At 51.5% G+C, this 24,339-nt stretch overlaps 1 protein-coding gene across 3 annotated transcripts in view; it reads left to right on the forward strand.

Annotated features, from left to right (window-relative positions):
* The window catches only part of SCUBE1 (signal peptide, CUB domain and EGF like domain containing 1), a 123,998-nt gene that overhangs the window by 4,303 nt on the left and 95,356 nt on the right, over positions 1-24,339 (forward strand). For all 3 annotated transcript variants that reach the window (XM_033118302.1, XM_033118303.1, XM_033118304.1), the window contains exon 3: positions 16,297-16,425. In XM_033118302.1, coding sequence (XP_032974193.1) covers positions 16,297-16,425 — 129 coding nt within the window. The remainder of the gene's footprint in view (positions 1-16,296; positions 16,426-24,339) is intronic.

A 24,339-nucleotide genomic window follows, 5' to 3' on the forward strand; every position in this document is an offset into this window, starting at 1 on the left:
CTTCTCTCCACCTGGGGTCAGTCTCTCCAGCCTTCCTTCTCTCCACCTGGGGTCAGTCTCTCCAGGCTTGCTTCTCTCCACCTGGGGTCAGTCTCTCCAGGCTTCCTTCTGTCCACCTGGGGTCAGTCTCTCCAGGCTTGCTTCCCTGCACCTGGGCTGTTGGTTTGACCACCTGGCACTGGAAACTGCCCCATGGCAGGCTGAAAGTCAGAGAATATGAGAGCACTTTTCCAGGGGAATCTGTGTGGTCTTTCTGACACTGCAGGTCTGGGGCCGGGCCTCAGCAGGGCCTTGCACTACCTAGCACATGACTGATAAGCACCCCGGGTGAGAAGCATCAATCCAAATCTTCCCCATCTGTCCCCACTTTATAAATGAAAACTGAGGCTCAAAGAGGAGAAGCATCTTCTGCAAGGTCCCCAGGTATCCCAATGGCATGGCCAGTACTCAAACCCGGTTCTCCTAATTTCCACTCCAAGGCTCTCTAACATCTCGTTTTCTTCTCCCTGAACCCTGCCCCTTACTTTTTCAAAGTGTGAGATTTGTGTTAGGAAAGCGACACAAGAGAACAAGATGGGTGCCTGTTCCTTCTGTACAATGCTTCATGGGAGCTGGAGTTTTGTAGGAGAAGCAGTGACACCTCCTTGGGACGCTGACAGTGTTTATCCATGTCATTTGTTGGGCATCTACTTAAGGCTGAGTGCTGGGCAGATGACATCGACCTGGAGCGTGCCTGGTTTGGCCACATCCTGGCTTTGCTTGGGGCCCAGAAGCCTGAGGGGGTGCTGGCGCCTACCCACAGACCTCTGGAAGGAGGCCAGGCTGGAGGCAGATAGAGCAGGATATCAGCAAGAAGCCTGGTGGCACGGGCTGGCCCTGCTGCTGGCAACGCCGGGAGGTTAGCTCGGTGGTTCCAAGTGGCACATGTGTGACCCTGTATGGCCGTTTTCTGGCCCCCGGTTCCCCAATCCAGGCCCAGTGCTCTGGTAAGGGAGGGCCGAGGGTGACCCCTGTCTCCAGCAGTTTAAGCCACTGACTTAGCCCAGCTCCTAGCTCCCCTCCTGCCGCCCCCTGCCCAGGGGGCCCACGCTTTGTCTCCTACCTGGCTCCCTGACGTCCTCCAGAGACCAGCCTTAGCTCTCCACTCTGTTGAGCCCAGGTTGGGAGTCCCACTCGCTGGCTCACGAGGCCTGATGTCCTTGGCGTGAGGATGTGAGAGGAAGAGGCTTGTGACTGTGGCCTCCCTGTCTCTCCAGCCTGGCTCCGTCCTCTGCCCCTCACATCCTGAAACACTGAATAGCACTTGTGCCCTGGCCACATGTATATACGCTAGGCCATTCCATAGTTCTGAGCCCAGCTCAGGTTTTCCTCCTGCCTGGAGCTCCTTTTCCACCATTTGTGTTCTGGCTAATTCCTAATCATGCTTTAGATTTGCCTCCTCTGGGAGGTCTTCATGGATACCTCCACCCGCTCCCACAAACACACGCACAGCTGCAGGAAGTACCTCCTCTGCTCCCAGAAGCCCCTGCGCCACCCTCCATCATAGCACTTCTGTCTGTGTTGTAAGGACGGGTCTTGCTCCCCCAGTAAACTGTGAGCTCATTTATTGAGGGTCTGCCATGGGCTCGGTGTTGGGGCCACCATCCTGAAGCTGTCACACCCGGGCTCCCAGTGAGCTCCTGTCATGTTTGTCCCCGTGTCCCCAGCTCCTGGGGCAGGCCTGGTACGAGCAGAGGTGTGCAGACAATGTTTACTCTCAGTTGGCTTTCTTTTGCCCTGACTAGAGTTCACACGACATGAGGTGCCTGTAAGATGCCCGCAGAGGGAATGTGAGGGTGGCATGGAGTGTGGAGTGCTGGCTCCGTGAGGGCTTATTCGTGCCATGGTGTCGTTTTGACCCTATCTCATGAGAGAAGGCAGCGGGGACAGGCCCGGCCCTGGGTTGCCACCCCGGTGGGAAAGTTTGGGAAGTCTTTCCCTCCTGAGCCTGTTTCCCCTTTGGTTATACCCCCACTGCAGTTCGCTCTGAGGATCAAATGAAATGCAGCTCTGGGTACTGGGGCCTGCCAAGCACACTGCCTGGCACACAGTATGCCTGGCACATGGAAGGCTCTCAGCATACAGTATGCACTCACAATACAGATGATGGGACCATTACCGTCATTGCCGTTGTCACCATCACCTGTTCTCACAGTGGCTTAAAGCTCAAATGACATGAATGGCGAAGACATTTGAAAAAAAGCGCTCTGTGCGGCATACCTCAGAGGTGATAATTCTGGGGCCACCTTGTCCCTCTCTCAAGGAGCTTAGCATCTGGGTTGAGCTGCAGGAGCTGAAATTAGGTTATCAGTGGAAATTCTTAATGACCACTGAGGGTTGTGTGAGTGGTAAGTCAGCACCTGGTGAGTTGCCATATTAACAGTATGGAAAATAACTGTCAGGAGCCAAGAGGAGGATGCCGTTTGGCCACTCGCTCCAGAGTGAGTGCCGTGGCCGCTGTAGGCGGCCACTGCCTGCCGCCCATGTAATGCCAGCAGAGGCTGAGCTCCAGTTCCCCCACCACACCATCCCCCGACCTCCGTGAGTACTGGCCTGGGTTCTGGGGATCTGAGTGGATACTGCCCAGCTTGCACTGAGATTTTCTCAGCCCTGGGGACACACCCACAGTCATCAGTCAGAATCGATGGAGCCTGCTGGGGTGTTCACCGAAGGGCCATCAGATCCCCCCACTGGCTTCCCTAGGACAACCATGCAGAGACTTCTGGAGGCTTTGAAAGCTGGAGGGGCTGGCAGGCCACATGTAGTGGTGGCCTGAGGGAGCGTGGAGATCACCCAGAGGCTTACTTCTTGGTTTACAGACGGGGAAAGGGAGGCCTGGGAGGGCAGTGGTCTTCCTGCGTTGGGACTAGAGCCCAGGTTTGGTGGGCCCTTTCCTCCACACTGCTTTTCTTCAGGCGGCTGTTGCTATCTCAGCCCTGTGTCCTGAGGACAGGGAATGAATCTATCTAGTTGAGCACAATGGTTCAAGCAGGGAGCAGACCGCTAAGGTTCACATCCTGCCCGGGTAGCTCGGACAAGCTACTTAACTTGTGTTTGTCTGTAAAATAGAGATAATAGAAGTACCTACTTCATAGAGATAGTGTGAGGAATAAATGAGTCAGTGTATATACGGCGTTTGAGCACAGCCTGGTGCATAGGACACACCATGTAAGCATTAGCTGCTGTTACCATGGTGACGATGACGGCATGGATGGTGATGGTGATGTGGATAATGGTGGTGGTGGTGCTGACGAGGAGGGTGAAGGTCTGGATGATGGTGATGACGGTGGCATTGATGACATCATTGACAATGTTGCTATTGGTGATATCGCGATAACATTGATGACCATAATGTTTGTTGTGTGAAAGTGGGTGTGGCTTTGTCTTTTTCCATCAATTCCCTGGATCTGAAATGGCTGGGAAATGAGGTTATCTGGTTCGTTGACGATTCAGATAAATCCTAGGCATATAAACATATCCCCATGGAGACTTACAGACATGTACGCCGTGCCCAGATGACCATCGACCCAGAATGTGCAATGAAAATTCCAAGTGACAGAAAACTTTCCTTGGTTCCACGAAACCTACTCCAGGGATAGCAAATCCGCTGCTGCCTCCCCTACAGCGGACATCAATAATCCATCACCGCACCCGCCAGACAGCCACTTCCACTTTGGATGAAACCCGTTTTTCCCTCCAGGGGCCTCTTTGTCTGCAGGTCCTGGGCTGGCATGGGGTTGGAGTTTTGGGGGACATGAGCACCCTGTCCTAAGACCTCGTAGACTTTGCTGGTTACTGTGATGGGCACAGAGGATGGGTTCTCCGCACAGATGCCTGGAGAACGTGGCTCCCACGGTCTCCCTAGTTGTTGTTCACAGGAAATGGACCCAGCTCGTGGGAAGAGGGAAGCCCTGTGTGGGCTGACTGAGCCTCTTATGCGTTTAACTGTGTCACCTTGGAACCCCTGCTGGTTGTGAAAACCCCTTCAGCAAAGCCAGCACTGAAGACAGCCCACCCGCCATCCAGGCACGGTTTCTGACCACACGGTCAAGGCCATCTTGCTGTGTGGCCAGTGCACGTGATGACTGGGCCTCCACCTGTGCAGCCACTCCATATCCGGGGGCAGCCTGGGGCCCATGTGGTCAGCTTAACGCTGGCAGGGGTCTTGCCGTAGCCAGACTGGGGTGCCTTAGACTGTTGGGAAAGCTCTGAGCAAGGCTTGAGGATTCACACCTTGACAGAATCTGAGGTAACTTGAAGGAAGTGAACTCATTGAGGTACACACTTGGAAGGAACTTGAAAAGGTGTCCCGGGCAGGCCCCATGTGTTACAGATGACCACCCCTGCTTGTTGCCCTCCCCAGACCCAAACACATCTCTATTTTGGTCCATGTCACCCTGCATGTATGTTTCCCTGGGTCTCCTCCTGGAATATGGACCCCTCATGGGTAGGGTCTGTGATCTATTCGGCTCCGATCCCTGGATCCCAGGACTGGCACAGGGCTTTGAAGGCATCTGTTGAGTGAAAGCGTGGATGGTTGGGTCCCAATGGTAACCTCCTCCAGGAAGCCATCCCTGCTGCTCCAGACCAGTGAGCTGTCTGTCACCTGTGAGCATTCCCCCTTCAGAGCGCCTGTCCCAACGGGGTTGCGATGACCTATGTGACTTTACTCAGGGCTGGGCCCAGACCTGTTGTCAGTGGACAGTGAGTGACTATTATCAATCCTGGGGACATCAGGAAAGGCCTCCCAGAGCTTCTCAAACTCTGAAAGTTTTACAGATGAGGAAACTGAGGCCTGAGAAGGGAAGGGACTAGCCCAAGGATATCTGGTGTGGACCAGCGGCTGAGTTAGGTTGGGGAATCTGGGCCCAGGGAGGTCAGCCTCTAGCCAGATCACCCAGCTGAGAAGTGACAGGACCTGGATTCCAACTCCAGTTAGCCATGGGGTCCCAGCAGGAGGCCAGGCCCCCCCCCCCCAGCCTTTCTGAACACAGTGGGAGGAGTTCCTTAGCACTGGAGTCTTAGAGGGGGCAGCAGAAACCCTCTCCTGTGTTCACATTTCTTGCTGCCACCAGCTCCTGTGAACCAGGCCTCGTGACCGTGAGGGGCTCGAAGTACATCACCCATCGTATAACTTAGAGATGACATCCCTCGGGCTTAGCCCAGCACTCAGCACACCACTCTGAGCTGCTGTCATTCTCTATCCTACTCTCCCTAATCACATGCCACCGTCACTGTCTTTCTTCCAGTTCTTCAAACTCACCGGCTCCTTCCTACCCCAGGGCCTTTGCATAGTCTGTTTCTCCTGTCCCTCTTCATTTAGCTAAGCCTATGCATGCCCAGCTCACCAGACCCCTTGTGCATGAGTCTTTAGGGAGTTGCCAGGGCCAGCCCTGCACTGGCCTCCTGGTCTGAATTAGTTGGGTCTGTTTGTGCTAATTCTGCCGGGGGCAGCCTGGGGGTGAGAGGGGGCAGGCCAGAGGAGTGAGGAGGGGGCATTTCATTCCCTTTAAAGCTCAACTCATTTAACCTTAATTGCTTTGTTTTCATAGACATTGGCTAAGGAAAAGGACCAAATTACAGCTTGAATTGGGTCTTACTAATCTTAATTAAAAGCTCTAGTTTATAATCAGGACCAGGCCCCAAACGAGGAGCAAATGCCCTCAAATGGCTTGTTTAAATAACTAAGACCCTCTGGATAATCACTGTTTAGTCTGAACCAGCAGCGCACAGCACCCCTTCTATGTGTACTTAATTTTTTAGACCATTTAGTCAAGTGGTTTATTCCACTTGCGAGTCCCAACTCGGTCCTTTTCCAAAATGCTATAATTAAAACTCTTGGGGGAAATAAATTTTTGTTTTGGCCACAGCATATCAAATATATTATTATTTTCCCCTTTTTGTGAAAAGGGAAAAAATGACAACCTTATGGGCGTGGGAGATCACAAAATTAGCATGTGTGTAATGAATGTAAATAGTCACTTCCTGAATTTTATATCCCCGGGGCCTACTTGTCCGTCACTGAAGTTAGGTAGATTACAGGGCATGCTATTAAGTGTTTTAACAAAACTCCTAATAACACACTCAGCGATCCATTTAGTCTAACATCAGAAAAAAGAAAAAAAAAGTTAAAACCAATTGGCCTTCTTAGGGAATAACGTCTACGACCTTATTAAATCATTTTCATCATTATTATTGCACACTTTATTGAAACTCCAGATAAAATTCTGCTTTTTGGGAGGTCAGGAAAGGCAGTAGGAGGTCGGCAGGTGGGGGGTATTCTTCAAGTCTTAAAACGTGCAATTATGCATGCTAACGTGTGCCCTGCTGGAGATGAAAGAGCTCAAGTCCAGCCGACCAGCGGGCAGGAAGAAATTGGAAGTGACTTAAAATTCCAAGCTGCTGTCAGCTGGCGATTAGGCAGTGTTTGATGACAACGGGTTCCAGCTCTGCCACAGAGTTTAGGCTTCTTGGAGCCCATGACGGTTTTTAGAAGGAAAAATGGAAAGCTCATACTGTTGGCAAGTTCGCCTTTGGAGGCAAGTTCGCCTCCCTGAGCCTCAGTTTGCTCATCTGTAAAATGTGTCTGCTGGACCTGATTCACTTTAGTGTCAAGAGGATTGGCTGAGCACCTACTCTGCGCCACGCTTGGTGCCGGGGCCAAGACATGCTATCCTGACCTTACTCTGTAGCGGGAGAGATGAGATCTTACAGGGCGTGGAAAGTGCTGCAATGGACGCACAGATCAGGTGCAGTGCAGGTGAGGAAGAGAGCGAGTGTCACTGCCGAGAAGAAATTAAGGAGGGCTCCCTGGAGAAGCATCATCCAGCCGAGTTAGGAACGCAGAGTGGCAGCGGGTGTCTGATGTGGCTTCCGGCTCTGACGGTCCATGGAGGCGTCTGTTGCAAGGATGCAGAGGCCTGTTTCCGCCTTTGCAGACTCAGTATATCCAACAAGTGGCTTCACCTTCCCAAGGCCTCGTTCCTTCCTCATCCAGTGGCAGCAGTGGCACCTGCCTCCCGGAACGCACGTTGGAGCAGAGGTTGGAGGAGGGAGCGCCTTGCGGTACACGACAGAGTGCTTGAAGGCAGCTCCCGTGCCTTTCCGTTCAACTCTTTTTTTCTCTAAGTCCCCACTTCTCCTAGGGTTATAGGGTCTCTGCCCCCACCTCCCACCCCCCGTGTTTCCGAGCTCCCCAGACAGTGGGCCCCTCTCTGTCCCTTCCTCCAGGCTCTCTTGCCTCCTGTTGGTCGCTTCTTATTACAGTGGCTGTATTTGTTTTTCCATCTGAGGAATGCTAACCAGAAAAAAACCATTATTTCTAAGAAAATAAACTGCGAGCTGTTGGCCTTTGAATGCTACTGAAATGGATGACGGCCTTCCCCAAAGGCCTTGAGACAAAGAGGGCCGAGGGCTTGTGTGTGCGGGCAAGGTCAGGGGGTCTCGGAGGGGGCTCTGAGGGGGTCCTCCAGATGGGCCAGGGCTGCAGCCCCTGGGAGGAGAGAGTTTAAAACCCCAGCCAGCCAGCTTGGGCTTTTGGCCTGCGTAATAATGGCTGCTGACGCTGATCGCACCCCACTCCCTTCAAAGTCTCCCAGATGTGCTCCCCTCTCCGGGGGGCCGCCAAGCCTGCTGTCTGGTCCTCCTGGTCCTTAGGTCAAGGGGTGGAAAGCTGGGCATAGGTCCATGGAGACCTGGGTGCCAGCCCTGTGTGACCTTGGGCAGGTCTGTGGACCTCTTGGGCCCTTGTGTGCTGACTGCAAAGTTCCGGGTTGGGGCCAGGAGACCCCAGGTCCCTTTGGACCCCCATGGTGGGCAGCCCCTTCTTTGGGGCTCCTTACCACAGTGCCACCCAGTGCTGGCTCAGTCTCTGGGGGTGGCAACTGGGCCCCAGCTGGACTGTGGACTGCCTATCCCTTCCTATGGGCAGCACCGCAGGCAGACCTGGGCCTGGCTGATGCATTGGTAGGTGAGCGTGTCCTTGTATGAGATGTGTCTACCTGTGTCTGGGTCATTCTCCCCCTCCATGCTGGCAGCGCCTTGTGGCCAGGGTCTGGGCTTAAGGCAAGGGGCCAGCCTGGGGAAAAGAGGGAAGAAGGCGGGGAGGCGGCTGGATCCTCAGCAAGAACCGTGGACCCCGGATCCCTCGGTCACTGAGATGTGCTGGCATTAGCAGGGTACAGTCTGGAACCAGCCTGCCTGGGTTCCAATATTGGCTTTGCCACTTACTCGCTGAGTGATCTTGGGCAAGTCCCCTAAGCTCCCTGAGCTTCTGTTTCTTTTTCTGTGACGAGGGAGGTGAAGGCCCTCCTGCCTGGGCTATAGTGAAGGCTAAGCCACCTGCCATTAGACAGTTCCTGGTGGGGAGTTGTCACTGCTGCTACTGTTGGGGAGAAACTGCACTGCGGATTTAGAGAGAAGGAAATCAAAGCACCAGGCCAGCTCAGGCCCCACCGCCGCCAGAGCCCACGGCAGCCCGTCAGGTGACAGGAGGAAGCCTGAGCAGGGAGTCTTGGGTTCAAGGTGCTGTCAGCCCTGACTTGCTGATAAGATTAGCTCCTCCGTCCCTGTTTGGGGCTCAGTTACCCCTTTATAAAATCCAGGGGGTGCATGGGAGGAGTTCTAGGATCCCAGCTAACGCATTCCTAGTGCTGGCTTAGGCTTTCAGGCAACTACACGCTTCTGATTGTTCTGCTGAGTTCCCAGGAGATTGGGTCTGTAGAGTAGCCCCTTAGAACCTACAGTTTGGGGGTCTACGGCTTCTCCCATGCGTTTCACTAAGGGGACTGGAGAATGACCATGCCTGTAATTGGTGGGGGCAGTGGGGGCCTCGACTCTGGGCTGGCAGGCCCCTCCTCACTTCCGGGTCGCTTTCCCTTGACTGGGTTGCTTCAGTGTCCAGGAGATCTGATGCCAGAGCCTGGGAATAGCCCCCAGGGAAGGGTTCAGCGTGCTTGGGAGGGAGGGAGGGAGTAAGCAACTGGTCCTTTGGGTTTGGTAGGCAAGTCCTGCCTGGCGTGTGGGAGCCCACCATGAGCCCACACTGGGCAGGTGGCATTTGAGGTCAGTTCACAGTGGGCATCCTTGTGCTTTCTCTGCGTCCAGGCAGAGTGCCCAAAGACCCAGCCAGCACAGTGGAGAAGGGCACCCACAGCGTTAACTCAAAAAATATTTTTTAAACAGCTTTATTGAGATGTAATTCACATGCTAACAACTCATCCATTTAAAGCGTACAGTTCAGTGCCTTTTAGCACATCGGAACAGTTGTGCATCCATCGCCAGACTCAATTTTAGGACCTTTTCCTTACCCCAAAAGAAACCCTGCACCCCCTCAGCCATCACTCTCCAGCTACCCCAACCCCCAGCCGTGGGAAACCACTGATCTGCTTTCTGTCTCGATAGATTTGACTTTTCTGGAGACTTCCTAGAAATGGACTCCTATGATATCTGGCCCTTTCGGACTGAGATGGCATTGGCTTCGAAGTCAGGTGGCCTGGTTCCACTTGGATTAGCTGTGTGACCTTGGGCAGGGCGGATAACATCTCTGAGCCTTGGTTTCCCCTGCTATAAAATAAAGATGTTGGGACCGTCCTCTCTGGGTGCTCATATGTGACGGCCGGCATCCCACCTACACGCCCTGGGGGTCAGTCAGCAGAGGCCGTGGTCAAGATGGTTCATCATTTCAGTGTGGAGCAGACTTTTGTTGCGTATACTCTGCCACTTCTGAGGCTTGAATGGATGCAGTTCTTGCCCGTGGAACTCAGCCTCCAAGGACGCATACCTAGCAAGCGTGAATAATGACAGTGTCTTTTCAGGGGGCCGTGAGGCCCAGAGGGTGGGGAGAAGTCATGTCTGCCAGGGGACCAGCAAAACATTCAGGGAGAAGGTGATTCTGGGGCTCAGTCTGCAGAAGTACGTCGGTGTCCGTGAAGGAGACCCCTCCAGGCAGAGGGAACAGCACGAACACAAGTGTGGTGGCATGAAGCTGCAAGGGCCACTGGGAGAGGTCAGCAAGCAGCTCGAACCCCACGGTTATCTTGGATCACGGGTTGGGCAGGCTGAGAACCTCCCCACCCCCTGGCTTAGCCATGGTGATTGTGTGCAGTTAGGAATGAAAAAGTATATAGATTTGTGTTGGTTTTGCATGACCTTTGACCTTTCCCATAATTAACGGCTGGGCCTACTTCTAGCATTGTCTCAGCAGAAGGGGAACCTGATCGATGGATGCCAGGGGTCCTCAGAGAGCGGGTCTCATTACTCAGTCATTACAGACCCAGAGCTTAACCCTGTGCCACCGGAGACAGGGGACTTAATCCTTCCTGCTAGGCGGCCCTGCCAAACTACCTTCCCGTGAGCGTAATTAGCCAACAAACCGGATTAAGATTTATTCACCAGTAAGGACTCAACTTCCTAAGCCATACATCTCTCCCAGAATGGTTGCCTGATCTAAGGAGTGCACGGTTTTCCTAAAGCCCCCAGACAAAGGAGAAGACGTGCTAGCGCCCAGCCAGAGAGGGAGTCTTTGTTGGAGCATATGGTCTCCACTGTCTGCAACGAATGCCGAGAAAAATGCCAATTTCAAGGGGAAATGAGAAGGCATTTTCAGTAATGATCTCTGACAGGCGGGGGAGGGGGGTTAAAAACTCTTATTTTTCACATTGTGAGGGATATAAATGTCAACTATATTGTGCCCCTGAATCTAATACAGTATTGTATACCAACTAAGACTTCAATTCTTTTAAAAAAAAAAATCCTTATTTTGAGAACCTTGCTAATCAGTCCTGATTTTTAGGAAAATGCCCTGAAATAGTATTAAAATAAAATGAAACAGAGCTCTGACTCATTGCAATAGAATCTTTTAGAACCTAGGCACCAGAGAATAAATATACATTTTATGGAGCTGCGAGAATCAATTTTGAATTAAATGAAAGAAGCCAAACTCATCCCACTCGGGTTCCAAACCAGTGTTGTTGGCTCACAGCCACGGCTGTGGGATCGTGCGCGCTGCCATTTTAATCCAGGAAAAGTGGAACTTTGTGACCTTTTAAAAATCCCGTAATGAGCGGGCTCCCCGTGCTGTTTTTCTCTGCTCTGTTGGATGTTGGGAGCTGTTTTCGGTTGGGAATTGAGTTTTCATTAAAAAAACAAAAGAAAAATCCACAGAAGCAGGGACACGGGAGCTGCTGGACTTCTCGTCCTCAGCACTCGGTCAGATCTTTTGTCCTCCCGCTTCCTCCACTTGTGTGACGCGTCCCTGTCACCACCCCTCCACCTCCAGGGTAGCTACAGACCTTGGCAATAAAAGCGATGATGTGTAACGTCTCCTCCACGTCGTTCTCCTTTACAACTTTTTGGAGCATGAAGCTCGTGTACCCCAAGGAAATGGCTCTAACAGGTATCAAGCCCATTTGAACACAGCCACTGCGGGGGGTGGGGGGTTGGGGGGGAGCCTGGAGACAAGGTCCTCAGCCAGGCTGTGCCTCAGCCTCCACATCAGCAAAGTGGGAGGAGCTCACACCTGCTTCTCATGCAGCTCCCTTGGCTCCAGCCTCCACCCCCCGACCCCCTACCCCCACCCCACGCACCCCACCCCCACTCCTCGTCATTCCATGGCCCTCTTCCCTCTGTGTGTCTGTGTGATTTCCCGTGGTGCTCTCTCGATGCTAACATCCTCTGTGGGTCTGTATCTAAATTTCCCTCCTCTTATAAGGACACCAGTCATTGGATTGGGGCCCACCCTCCTCCAGTCTGACCTATTCTTAACTTGATTACATCTGCAAAGATTCTATTTCCAAATCGGGTCACATTCACAGATACTGGGGGTTAGGACATCAACACATCTTGGGGAGGGCTCAATTCAACCCACAACAGTCCTTTAAAAATAAACATACAACCAATTAAAACAAAGTTTAATGAGACAAAAAAAAAAGAAGAAGAAGAAGAAACATCCAGCAAGCTTGGCTCTGCCCTGCTCCGTTCCTTCATCCTCTCCCCACCCCATCTGCCTCGTCCCTGCTATCTGGCTTGAATGGTCCTTAAAAAGTGGTAGGAGCCTGACGGGCATCTTGGAGGCCTGCTGTGCCCCCTCCAACACTGGTGGCTCTTGGATATGTTTATTACAGTAATAAATCCACTTGCTTTGGCACCGACTTTTTTTTTTTTAGTTCATTTGTTTGTGTGTTTATCTCTTATATATTAAAGGAGGAGGCACACATGATCTTAAAAAACAAGAATTCAAAGCACAGGCACGGAAAATAAGGGGTGGGGGTCAGTTTGTGAGCCCAGGATGCTGGGATAGAGCAGGCTGGCCTCAGAAGCCTGGGGGAGCGCTCAGGCCAGGGACTGGAGAAGCACTGATCATCCAAGAGATACCAGGTGTGGGGGGAACTCCTTGGGGATAGATTATGGGAAGAGATGTGAGCATCCACCACTCCTGCACCCTTCAGCCCATTGGTAGCTACTAGGGGGAATCGAAGGAAGGAAAAGCCCAGAGTCGTGTTATTGACTTCTCAGTGGTCTCTTTATAATGCCGTAAGGGTATGGTAATCAAATAGCTTATCATTCTGAGAGTGAAAAGAATGCTGTCAATACTGTTAATAATTACACCCAGACAGCCGGCGAAAACTGGAACTATGCCAGGCAAGGGGGAGCGTGTGATTATCCTAACAAGGGGAAGATACATTTTTCTCAGACTTGACCACCATTAAAATAGCTGGTCTGCGTGCATTTCGTGGATGTGGTGACTGTAACTGATTGTGTTTCCTTATTTGCTTTGGCCTCTAGGAAGCTCAGAACCATATTTGTGGCCTAGCTTTTGAAATTGTGCTGGAATTACCAAATGTATTTCTGCACATTTTCGCCAGCTTTCTCGTATTCTTCAACCCTCATTTCTTTTCTTTTTTTTTTTTCATCCTAACATCTTATTCTTTTTGAAAATCTTATTGTATGTGTTTTGTAAGCAGTTTGCATGGATGATGTTTGAAAGAGTTGATGGGATGAATATATGTTTGCATGGATGGATAGGTTGGTGTTTGTCTAGATAGATGAATGAGTGGATAGGTGTTTGTGTGTGTGTGTGTGTGTGTGTGTGTGTGTGTGTGTGTCTGTTTGAATAGATGGGTGGTTCTTTGGATCAATGAATCTATAGATCGGTAGTTAGCCATGTGGATGGATGGATGAGTAAATGGATGTTTGGATGGATGAATGTTTAGATAAATGTAAGAACGGGTGTCTGGCTGAATATTTAGATAAATAGATGTATGTCTGGATGTATGGGTGGATGTTTGGCTAGATAAATGGAAGGGTGGTCAGCTGATTGGATATTTAGATGGATAGATTTTTGCATGAATAGACAAATGGAAGGACAGCTGGCTGGGTATTTGAATGGCTAGCTTATGGAGTGACTGGATGGATGGATGGATAATGGGGGGTGGATGGGTATTTGGATGAATGAAAGCATGGCTGGCTGGCTAATTGGGTAGTCGGATAGGTGCACGTGTGTGTGTGTGTGTGTGTATGTGTGTGTAGCTGGTACAAGGATGAATGGATGAATAGGTCTTCAGACGATTGGATAATACTTTCTTGGTACACAGTGTAAATGTGCCAAGGGTGAAATAACATGTATGCAGTACTTTGCCAATGCCTAGCAAGTCGTGGGCATTCTAACTTATTGGAAAGGACAGGGGCTTTGTAGACTGAAAGACCTTTGTGCTGATCCTTGCCCTACCACTTACTACATGACCTTAAGCAATTACCTAACCTCTCTGCACTTTGGTTTGCTCAACCATAAAATGGAGTTAAGATACCTCCTCCAGAAACTTGCTAGGAAAGTTTAATGGGCCTGTGCATGTTTCAGGAGTAGATGACTATAAACTTTCTTCTGAGGTACAATGAGAGAAAGAGAAAGAGAATTCTTTCACCCAAGCATAAAATAACAGGCCTTTCCCTCATTCTTACTGATCCAACCTGAGTCACGTGCCCACCCTGGGACCGATAGCAATTGCTCATGCCATGCACTGTTTGGGTTAGATGGATCAGGCTCCACCCCCAGAGTTGGGACCAAGCTACCTTCTCCTGAGAGTCACCTGCTTGAATGAAGGAAAGAATGGAGGGAACAGTTTGGGGGCTTCTGGTTCAGATCAGATGAGAGGTGATGCTGACAGGTAGTGGAAATGGATGGCCAGTGGCCAGAGCGTAACCATGACGAGGGTGTAGGAAAGCCACGCTTTGGTAACTGATTAGATGTCGGTGGAGAGGTGGAAGGATGACGGTATTCACGGGGAGGAGGACCCCAGGAAAGTGCAGGCTGATGAGTTAAAGTTGGGCCGCGTTGCTCTGGAGTGTCTCTAGAAGATCCACAGGGAGAAGTGGTTGGATTGGTGTACCTGGGGCTCTGGTGAAATGTCAGGGCTGCAGAAATTGGGAAGTCATCAATATCTCAGCCTTTACAAACCCATGTGCCCTTTCAAACATAAAATCTTACATCCTCCTTTAATGTTATTTCAGACTTCTACGTGCATTAAATATATGATTAAAAACAATTCAAATGACTTGCAAGATTGAGTCAGCTTCCCACCGACGCTGCTGGCCATGGCAGGCCGGTGAGGAAGAAGCGTCTGTCCCTTGGCCCTTTGGAGGTCCAGGCTAGTTTATTCTTCCCCTGTTGTGCCTGGGTGGGCGGGCACCAGAAGTCGGCTACACAGGTCCAACCTCGATTTCGTGCTGCTGTTTCCACTGAAGTTATCCCCTCTGCTGGCAGTGTCCCTGGCTGGCAGGTGTCTAGACTGCGTTTGGCCACCTGCAGAGTCAGGGCACTCACTACTTCCTGAGACAGCCTCTGCCATCCTGATGGACAATCCTACCCGTGAACATTTACTGGTGCCCATGGCTCTTCCCCACTATGTATAGCTCTGTCCTCCAGATCAGCCTGGAGCTGGTGTCTCCCTGTGCCAGCTCCTCAGGCATTTGAGGGAGCAGCCAGACTCGCCGTGAGTCTCCTCCCTGCTTCAGGCTGGCCCTAGCCCAGCTTTCGTAAAACCCCTCTTCGACAGGGTAGGGGACAGACAGACAGCTTCTTCCGTAGTAACGTCTTGCGAGGCACTTCTGGTTCCACTGTTGGGGGGCACTTCTAGCTGCCCCCTTTCCTGCTTCTTCACATTGCCTGTGGAGGGAGGAGTGGGTGGGTGTAGGTTGAGACCACAAGCCCAGGAAGCATCGGCCCAGCAGAGCCAGAGAAGGGCAGGCACCCCCCAGGCGATGCTGCCGGTTGTCCTCCGTGCCCTGGCTCTGTCCTGCTCGACACTCCCAGAGACGCGGCCGGGCTTAGGCCCCCTTTGGCTCCAGAGCCAGGCTGCACTGGTTCGAATCCACTTGTACCATTTCCTAAGTGTGTGTCCTTTGGCAAGGTTTTGGCCTCCCTGTGCCTCAGTTTCTTCCGTGTCCTTGTGACATTGGAATAACGATGACAGTGCCTCTATCACTGAGTTAGTGTGGGATTTGAAGAGCTAAAGGCACGGTGTTGTCGGCGGCCCTGGGGTATAGACGCAGGTCGTTGAATGTTAACCAGGCGTGTTCCTGTTATGTTCCTGTTATTCTCCACCGTGGCTCAAATCTCTCTGGAACTCCAGAAGTGATAGCCTGTTGACCTCTGATGGGAAATGTTGAAAAAGACTTAAAACAGCCAAAAAGGTGACCTTTACAAAGGCTATTGGCCATTGTTTACGAGACAGAAGGCTTTGTTAGAATAGGAAAACTGGAGCCGTAGAAATTCAGGCTTCAGAGGCTGATGTGGAAGGAAGCTAATTGTGGGGGGGAGGGGGGTGGATTCTGTCTCATTCCAGAACTGACACTTTTTGGTGGTATGCGAAGTTCCCTCTGCTTCCCAAGTAATGAACTCTCCATCTCTGGGAGGCTTTCAAATAGGCTGAAGAGAGCCAGTTTGGGGGGATCTTACACAGGGTCCCCCCATGCTGTTATTGTTAAGAGGCTTTCGAGGGCGGCTACTGGGTGTGACTCTTGCCTGCTTCGCTGTGGTGGGAGCTGGCAGGCGCGTGGCCCTGCTGTCAAGGTGCTGGCCAGCCGTGCTGCAGAGCCAGGATCTCCATCCTGGTATCTTTGGGTCCTCAGGCCCCAGCAAGGATTCCAGTGAGTGCCTGTTGAGTGATCCCCTAGCCACTCATGTCCAGGTGACTTTAGCAGTCGGGGCAGAGGGGACCCCAGGCTCTTCCTCTGACACCTCTCATGCCCCTCGTTTTGCAGACATCGACGAGTGTGAGAATGACTACTACAATGGGGGCTGTGTGCACGAGTGCATCAATATCCCGGGGAACTACAGGTGCACCTGCTTCGACGGCTTCATGCTGGCACACGATGGACACAACTGTCTGGGTGAGTGCTGCCGCCGTGCCCTGCCCGCGAGGCACGCCCTGCCTGCTTCTCAGCTCCAGCTTGCAGGGTTGGGGGCTGTGGGAAGGTTTGTTCTCCTTTACCTCCTTGTGTTAATGTGCAGGGGCTGCCATAACAAAAAAGCACAGACTGGGGGTGCTTAAACAACAGGAATTTATTTTCTCACTGTTTTGAAGGTAGAAGTCTGAGGTCAAGGTGTTGGCTGTTTGGGTTTTTTCCTGAGGCGTCTCGACTTGGCTTGCAGATGGCCACCTTCTCACCAGGTGTTCACATGGTCATCTCTCTGTGCATACACATATTTGGTGTCTCTCTGTGTGTCTTAATCTCCTCCTATAAGGACACCAGTCCTATTGGAGTAGGGCCCATCCTAACCGTTTTTAACTTAATTACCTCTGTAAAGGCCCTGTCTTAAATAGTCACATGCCAAGGTCCTGGGGCATTAGGGCTTCAATGTATCGATTTTGGGGCAGCACAATTCATCTCATAACAAGGAGTCTTATATACTTCCAGATTCTCGTGGTTCAAATATATATTTTTTAAGCCAATATATATTTTTTATCCAGTTGCTTGCTGGATAAAATTGGAAAAATGTAGAACAGGGACAAAAAAAATAGAACACATCTTAATTATGCTGGTATATTTCCTTTCAGTCTTCTCTCTGCACCCAGGTGAGATTTCACTGTGGTGGTGATCAGGTGGTCAGCATGGTTTTGTCTCTTGATTTTCCCTTTGACGTCATGGGAACCTCGGGTATTTCTACCTGGCCCCATTTTCCTAGTTGCCTCATAGTCTGATTAGTGACTAATAACCTGGGGCTGCTATAACAAAGGAACAAACTGAGTGGCTTCAGCCACAGAAGTCTCTTAGACAGATAGAGTTTATCTCTCACTGCCTGGAGGCTAGACGTTTGAAGTCAGGGTGTCGGCAGGATTGCTTCTTTCTGAGGGCTCTCAGGGAGAACCTCTTCCAGGCCTCTCCCAGCTTCCGGAAGCCTCGCGTGTTCCTTCACTGGTAGGGTCGTTCTCCCTGTGTTTTCACATAGTCTTTGCTCTGTGCATTTCTATCTCTGTGTCCACATTTCCCCTTTTTATAAGGACGCAGTCATATTGGATTAATGACCTCGTCTTAACTCGGTCATCTGCGAATACCTTACCTCCCCAAAAAGGTTGCATTCACAGATACTGGTGGTTAGGACCTCAGCATCTTTGGGGGGGAATAATTCGAGCCATAACTGAGGTGGTTTGCAGCCTAGAGCAGGAGGACTATCTCATGGCTGAAAGCATGTGGTCTCTAAACAAGTGCCGGTCCCCTAAGCACTCGTCTGCCACTGGCTGCTCAGTAACCCGGGGCACGACGGCTGGAGCCCAGGGCATGAGACCATGGACTTGGCAGGAATGGGGCAGTGGCTGTGGCTGTGGACCAAGCTCTGGGCCTTGGTCACTTGTCATTGGCTGAAGGGGGGATATGAACAGCAGCTGTCTCATGGCTGTTGTGAGCAGTAACCGAGATTACGCATGGACGGCTGACAAGTGAGCCCAGCGAAGGGTGCCCAGGACTAGTAGCTGTGACTGTCATCGGGACCTCTGAGCCTCGGACTTCCCCACTGTGACACACGGACTGTGATGCTGCCTCCGTCACCAGGTTTGTGGGAGGATGAAGTCACTGGCACTTAATAGGTACAAATAATCAACCAACAGGCATTAGTATTACTCTAGGTGACCTGGCCACCCTTTTGGGGTTGGACATTTAGATTGTTTGCTTATTTTGTTTGTTTGTTTGTTTGTTTGTTTGTTTGTTTGTTTGTTTTTACCACCAGAATCTAGAGATGATTCTGGAAATGAAACTTTTTTTTCTTGTTTCCCCCATTTTTCCCTTAGCAGCTCTTCCCAGAAGTGGGTCAAAGGATCCTTTGGCTTTTTTATGGCTTTTGGTGCAGTGCTTCCTGAAAGAAGTGGGCACCCCTTCCACTGTGCCCGCTTGGGTGGTGGTGCAGGGCATAGGGAGCTGGGTGTCCCCCGTACTTGTGGTGCATTACCTTCGATTCCCTGCCTGTTTTTGTTTAATGCCTGTTGGATCTCAGATGAGCTTGTTATGGGAAACAGATCTGTGAACATGTAATGACACCCACAATAAGTGCTGAAACGGACGTCTGGGCAACAGGCTTTTGAAGCCCAGAGGGACCTGCAAAGAGCTACCCTTGCACGGAGAGATGGTGAGGGTGGACGTGGGACTAACTCCTTGGTGGGGGGAGTGCTAAAGACAGGGGGTTGCCCTGAGCAGGATCTTCAGGTGTTGGGGAGCAGCTTGCTGAGGTGAGGGCACAGCCTGTGTAGACAGCGGTGGGTGGGGCCTTGAAGTCGGCCTCAGGGTGGGTGGCAGGAATGGTGGGAGGTGGGGCTGGGGAAATAGGCAGAGCCTTTAATTAGATTGTAAAGAACTGGGGCTGTACTCCATGTGTTGTGCCAGAAACCAAGTTAATTGTCCTCCAGGTGTTATCTATTGAGTCCTCCCAAAGCATAAGCCCTTAGCTTTACCAGTTGTTTGCTCCTTTTCCAGATGATAGGGAGTAATCCATTTGTCCCTGAAGGCAGCGCTGACAGTCCCTTTGAGACAATAGGCAATATCACCCCGTGGTCAAGAGGACAGACCTTGGGGATGGCCAGTCCTGGGCTCCAGTCCTGGCTCTGTAAGTTACCAGCTGTGTGACCTTGGCCAGTCAGTTCACCTTCGTGCCTCAGTTTCCTCCGCTGTGAAATGGAATTTGCAGTCCCTGTCTTTTAGGGTTCTGACACGACTGAATGAGCTCGTGGGTGTAGAGTGTGTAGCGGAGTGCACTGAGCACTCAAAATGAAACAGGCGTCCATCTGGCCACCGACTTTCAGAAGAGAGGTATTGAAATGGGCTGGTTTGACGCCTCTGAGACCTCGTGGGGTCCAGAGCCTTCAGTCTGCACTCCCTGGGCTGTGTCGGAACCCAGGCTGCCCTCCTAGCCGCAGCACCCTACCGGTGTCGGTAAACCCTTGGGTCCTTGGCCGGGGCAGGTACACCCAGCGCTTCCATACTAATAGTGGAGCCTGTGTGGGTCTTTGTTTCAACAACATGATTTCCACAACGGATTCTTTTAGACTGATTAAAGAAGTGGGTAAGACTGCCCCTACCCCCGCCGCCGAGCACCGATTGCAACTGCGGCCGGCTCTACGTCACACATATGGCAGCCGAGAAAAGGCTCTCTCTGTTGCCCCCTCTGCTTTTGGCTGAGGGCAGACCCTTCACAAAAGACTCTTTTTTGTCTGGGCTTCTTCCTTCTCAAGACAAAACTCCGACTCTAGAGAAGTCAGACCGTGGTTCCATCCGGGTGGGAACTGCACTGACCACGTGACCTCTCAGAGCCTTAGCCATAAAATGCTGTAGGAATGAAAATGCCAGGTACAGTGTCGCGATCCCAGAGGCCTGATGAAGGTTGGAGGAAACAAATACCGCTGTAGGAGGAAGCTGGGCTTGGAGTGTGACAGTGTAGCCTCAGATCCTGGCTTCGGGACCAGTTACTCAAACTCTCCAAAGTTGAGTTCTCCTAACTCTGAAACGGGTAGGTAATACCTGTGACAGTGAAATATGAAAGTGGACGTAGAAAGCTATACGTGCTGCTGGAAAACTCTGCAGGTGGCCAGATATTGTCATCCTCTGGTTGCAGAGGTTTCGAGCTGGCAGCCCACGGCCCTCACCCAGCCTGCACCCGGGGTTCATCCCCACGGTGTTGTCGTCACCATCGTCATTGAATGATCTGTCAATGTTTAAAAACCAAGGGATATCATATAAATAGCTATGTTTCCAACATTGTTCCTGCTTGGTCACCGTCACCTGGCCCCTGACATTTGTGAGGTTTTGTCAGGAGTACAACGGAAGCCCATGGCTACATATGTAAAAGTCAATACGAACCTTCAAAACTAGAATATACTCAACGGAGTCTACCTTGACAAGTATTCCTTCCTAATAACCTGGGAGGCTAGACTGGGATTTAGAATTCCAGGACCCTTGGAGTTTGTACCTGAAAGTAAGTGGTAGTGTGGGCAGTGCCCACTCCCACCCCCTTCTCTCGCCCCGGCTCCATCCTGGGACACACACCGTAATGTGCAGGCACTGGCTGTTTGCCCTCAAACCACCTTCCCTTTTGCTACTGCTTGGTCCTAAGTGTCGTCTGTCCCTCAGAGAACAGACAGGTGTGGAGCCGTTTGGACAGGGAATTTTAGGGTCTCAAGTACCCAGAAAGTGGTCTAGAAGGTTGGGTGTGGGTTCCAGGTGCCCATGACCCCCTGTGGAGTTCTTACTCCAGAGGGAGGGCTGCAGCCATAGGGGAGGCAGAGGAGGGACTCCCAAAGCACAGGGCCCAGGGGCAGGGGCGCCTCTCCGTCTCGGTGTGGTTACTGGTAGCAACTGGCGGGAGCTGTGCTGCAGCTGTCCCCTTTGGGTTGGGGTGGACTCTCCTGTTTGCTACGAGCCCCACCACTCCCTGCTGCTCACAACTCATCAGCTTTGGGCATTTAACTACCTGCTGTGTCTCAGTAGGAATCGTGTTGCCTGATGAAGCTTCCAGCGGAAGCCTGCCCTGTTGGGTGTTGGCAGCTGACTGGTGGTTGGAAGGTTTTCGTTGTCTTGTGCAGTCCTGACCAGCTCTGGTCAGTCACTCTGAGCCCCACCCTACAACCCATCACCCACCGGGGACAGTTAGGCGCATTTGCATCTCCTGTTGTTCTGTCTCCAGAAGTCTGGGCAAGAGTCTTGTCCGGTTGTAACATTCCACTCTCAACCACCGTTGAATTCCAAAGGGATGATGGCTGGACGAAATCCTGATTAGTAGAGTTTGAAAAGCATTCGGAGTTAATTAAGAGAAACGAGGCTGATGGCTTAAGGATTATTTTCTTGCTGAAGTTTTCACAGTTGAACCTTTTCTTTTCTTTTGAGCAAACGAGATTATTTTCTTGTGGAGATGGCTGGCCTGGGACTGTGTCCTGGAGGGTGGCCAAATCTGTCCTCCGGGGAGCAAAACCCTCTCTCTATTTGACATCTTTATTGAGGAATTTCTCAAATATAACAGAAAATGACACCGGAGGGAATTGAAACCATGATGAGATCCTTGCTCAACCCCAAATGACTGCTTTTAGCATTGTAATTACTTGAAATAGCAGTAGTTCTGTTTGAAAAATATTATTCCAAACGCCATGCAATTGGACATAAGAGCAATATTTAGGCTAATAGAATCCGATTTTTTTTCATCCTAAATGAAAACCAGCAGTGGATAATTTTTTCCCGTCTCCACAAAGCAGGGCTCCTTTTTCTCTAAAGCCATTAGTTCACTTAGCCAGATGTTTTCTTCCACCCCAGTCTCTACCTTGACTTACTGAAAAATGTGTCTCTCAAACACGTTGCTCACAGTTTGAATTTTGGACTTGGCTGCGTGGCACTTTTTGTTCCCTGATGAAGAGAAGTCATCTGTAGCCAGGTTGGGCAGGAAAGTTGTTTTATTAACCAGATCACTACTTTCCCATCAACGTTTATTGAGCACCTACTATATGCCTGGCTTTGTGCTAGGTAGACAGCTCCACTGAGGTGAGATGAGGGGACTTTGGTTGAATCTCTGCTGTGTGCCCAGAGTTGCCCAGAATGTTGTGCTCATGTCCTCTCATTTAGTCCTCACTGCATCCATGGGCAGAAGCCATTGGTATCCCTGTCTTACAAATGTGGGAACCGAGGCTCAGAGAGGGAGAGTGACCCACATTCGGTCACACAGCCAGCAGTGGTAGAGCTGGGAACAGAGCCCAAGACTGTGCATTTCTTTGCCAGTGCAAGCCCGTAAGCCACTGCCCACCCCCTGCCCCATGGCTCCGGGAACAGTGCCAACTCTGGGAAGCTGGCTGGGTTCAGGAAGGGACTTCCTTCTGTGGGATGTTACATATGCATCCCCTGCAAGTTTGGAAGTCACTGAGGGCTTCCAGAAACCCCAGTATCTACAGAGCCAGGCTGGCGCGAGGCATGCCAAAGGGCAAAGGGCAGTCACTCCCGAGAGTTCACCCAACGGCGGGCACCTCCTCCCCACAGCTTAGACTGCCTCCCCAGGCCAGGCAGGCAGGAGCTTCCCGCCCACGTGTGTTTGTGTCGCCCTCGAGCTTCCTTCCAGACACTGTCTTCGCCCCAGTGACCACACAGAGCCCTGTCTCGTGCTCCCTTCACTCACAGCAGCTCCCAGTTCATCACCTGTTAGCTCACAAGGCCCCTCAGGCCGGGGCCCTACCAGCCTCTTCGCCCCTTCTCTCTCACAGAGGTGCCCTCTGGCCCAGCCTTCCTTAAACCCTTCAAGTCCCTCTCCACGTCCCTGCTCATTACAGCTCTCCTTGTGACCCCCTCACTGAGCCTGGGCCTGGTGAGGTCCCGCTCACTCGTCATTTGAGACCCAACCCGCATCTCCCTTTGCTCCAAAGTCTTCTGTGACGTGTTATATACACCTCTACTGTGGCTCTGTGCTGGGGTCCCGTCCTCCTCCCCTGAAAGCAGAAGTTGTCTCATTTATCTCTTCGTCTACCTCTTTGGGCCCTAGTGCGTGTCTGCCATGTTGTAGGCATGTGATAAATATTTGTAGGATGAATGAATAAACGAATCTGTAAAAGTGCCTGTAGCCTGGGTCCTCCATCCCAGCGAACCCCGATCCTGGCACATGCAGAGATGAGGGTGAATTAAATGGGGCGTCTGTCGCAGGACTCCCAGGTGCGTGAGAAAGATATATTCACGACTCGAATGACAGATCCTGTAATTCACAGTGACACTAACGCCTTCCACCTCGTCTTCATGCATTTGTGTATTGCAGCAAATTGTTCTGAGCACCTGCCATGTGCCAGATCCAGTTTGACGTGCTGAAGATGCAGTGAGTGGCGAACAAAAGCAAAAACGTCCCCACCCTTAGGAGCTTACGTAGGAAGGGAGAAGCCAGTAAACATGCAGCTCACTGAAGTCAGTTCAGTCAGGTCAACTGCAGTGAGAAATAATGAAACAAAATAAAGTGACAGACAGTGAGGGGGGAGAGGGTGCTGGCCTTGGAGAGGGTGCTGTTCTAATACTTTTGCTGCATGAAAAGCCACCCCGCACTTGGTTGTATAAAACGCCCTTTAATTCTGCTTGCGGGTTCTGTGCGTCAGGAATTCAGGCAGAGCTCAGTAGGGACGACTTGTCTCTGTGCCACGTGTCTGGGGCCTCAGCTGGGAGGACGTGAAGGCTGGGGATGACTTGATGGCAGGGACTGGAATGGCCTGGATGCTTCTTTGCTGATGTCTAGTGGTCGATGTTGGCTGTCGGCCAGAACACTAGCGAGCAGCCTGCCCTACGGTCTTTCCACGTGGGCCGGTGGGGGCTCCCTCACAGCATGGAGGCTGGGTCCCAGGAGAACAAGACACGAGTGCACAGAAGTTCTACAGTCTAGCCTCAGAAGTCGCTTCCCCCACTCTCGACCGGTCAAGGCAGTTACAAAGGTCTGCCCACGTTCAAGGGGAGGGGACACGGTGAGGGGGCCTCAGTGAGGAGGAGGAAGCCACTGTTTCAAAATCGAGGGAAGATCGTTCCTCCTGGCAGAAGGGAAAGGGCACGTGCAGAGTCCCAAGATGGGGACAAGCTCTCGTGGAGTCTGGCAATAGCTCTCAGTGTGCCTGGAGGGGTCAGGAGGGAAGGGGAGGGCGTGGAGACGAGGTTGAGAAGTGGCAGGGCTGGGTCACAGAGGCCCTGGAAGGGCCTTGGGATTTTATTCTAAATTAGCTGGGAAGCCATGGACATTTTCACCAGGGATTGACATAGTCTGATTGACATTTTAATTAAAAGGGATTTGCTTTTTGGCTGCTAAGTAGAGGATGTATTACA

This window comes from Rhinolophus ferrumequinum, chromosome 10 (assembly GCF_004115265.2).
Source record: "Rhinolophus ferrumequinum isolate MPI-CBG mRhiFer1 chromosome 10, mRhiFer1_v1.p, whole genome shotgun sequence".
NCBI lineage: Eukaryota > Metazoa > Chordata > Mammalia > Chiroptera > Rhinolophidae > Rhinolophus > Rhinolophus ferrumequinum.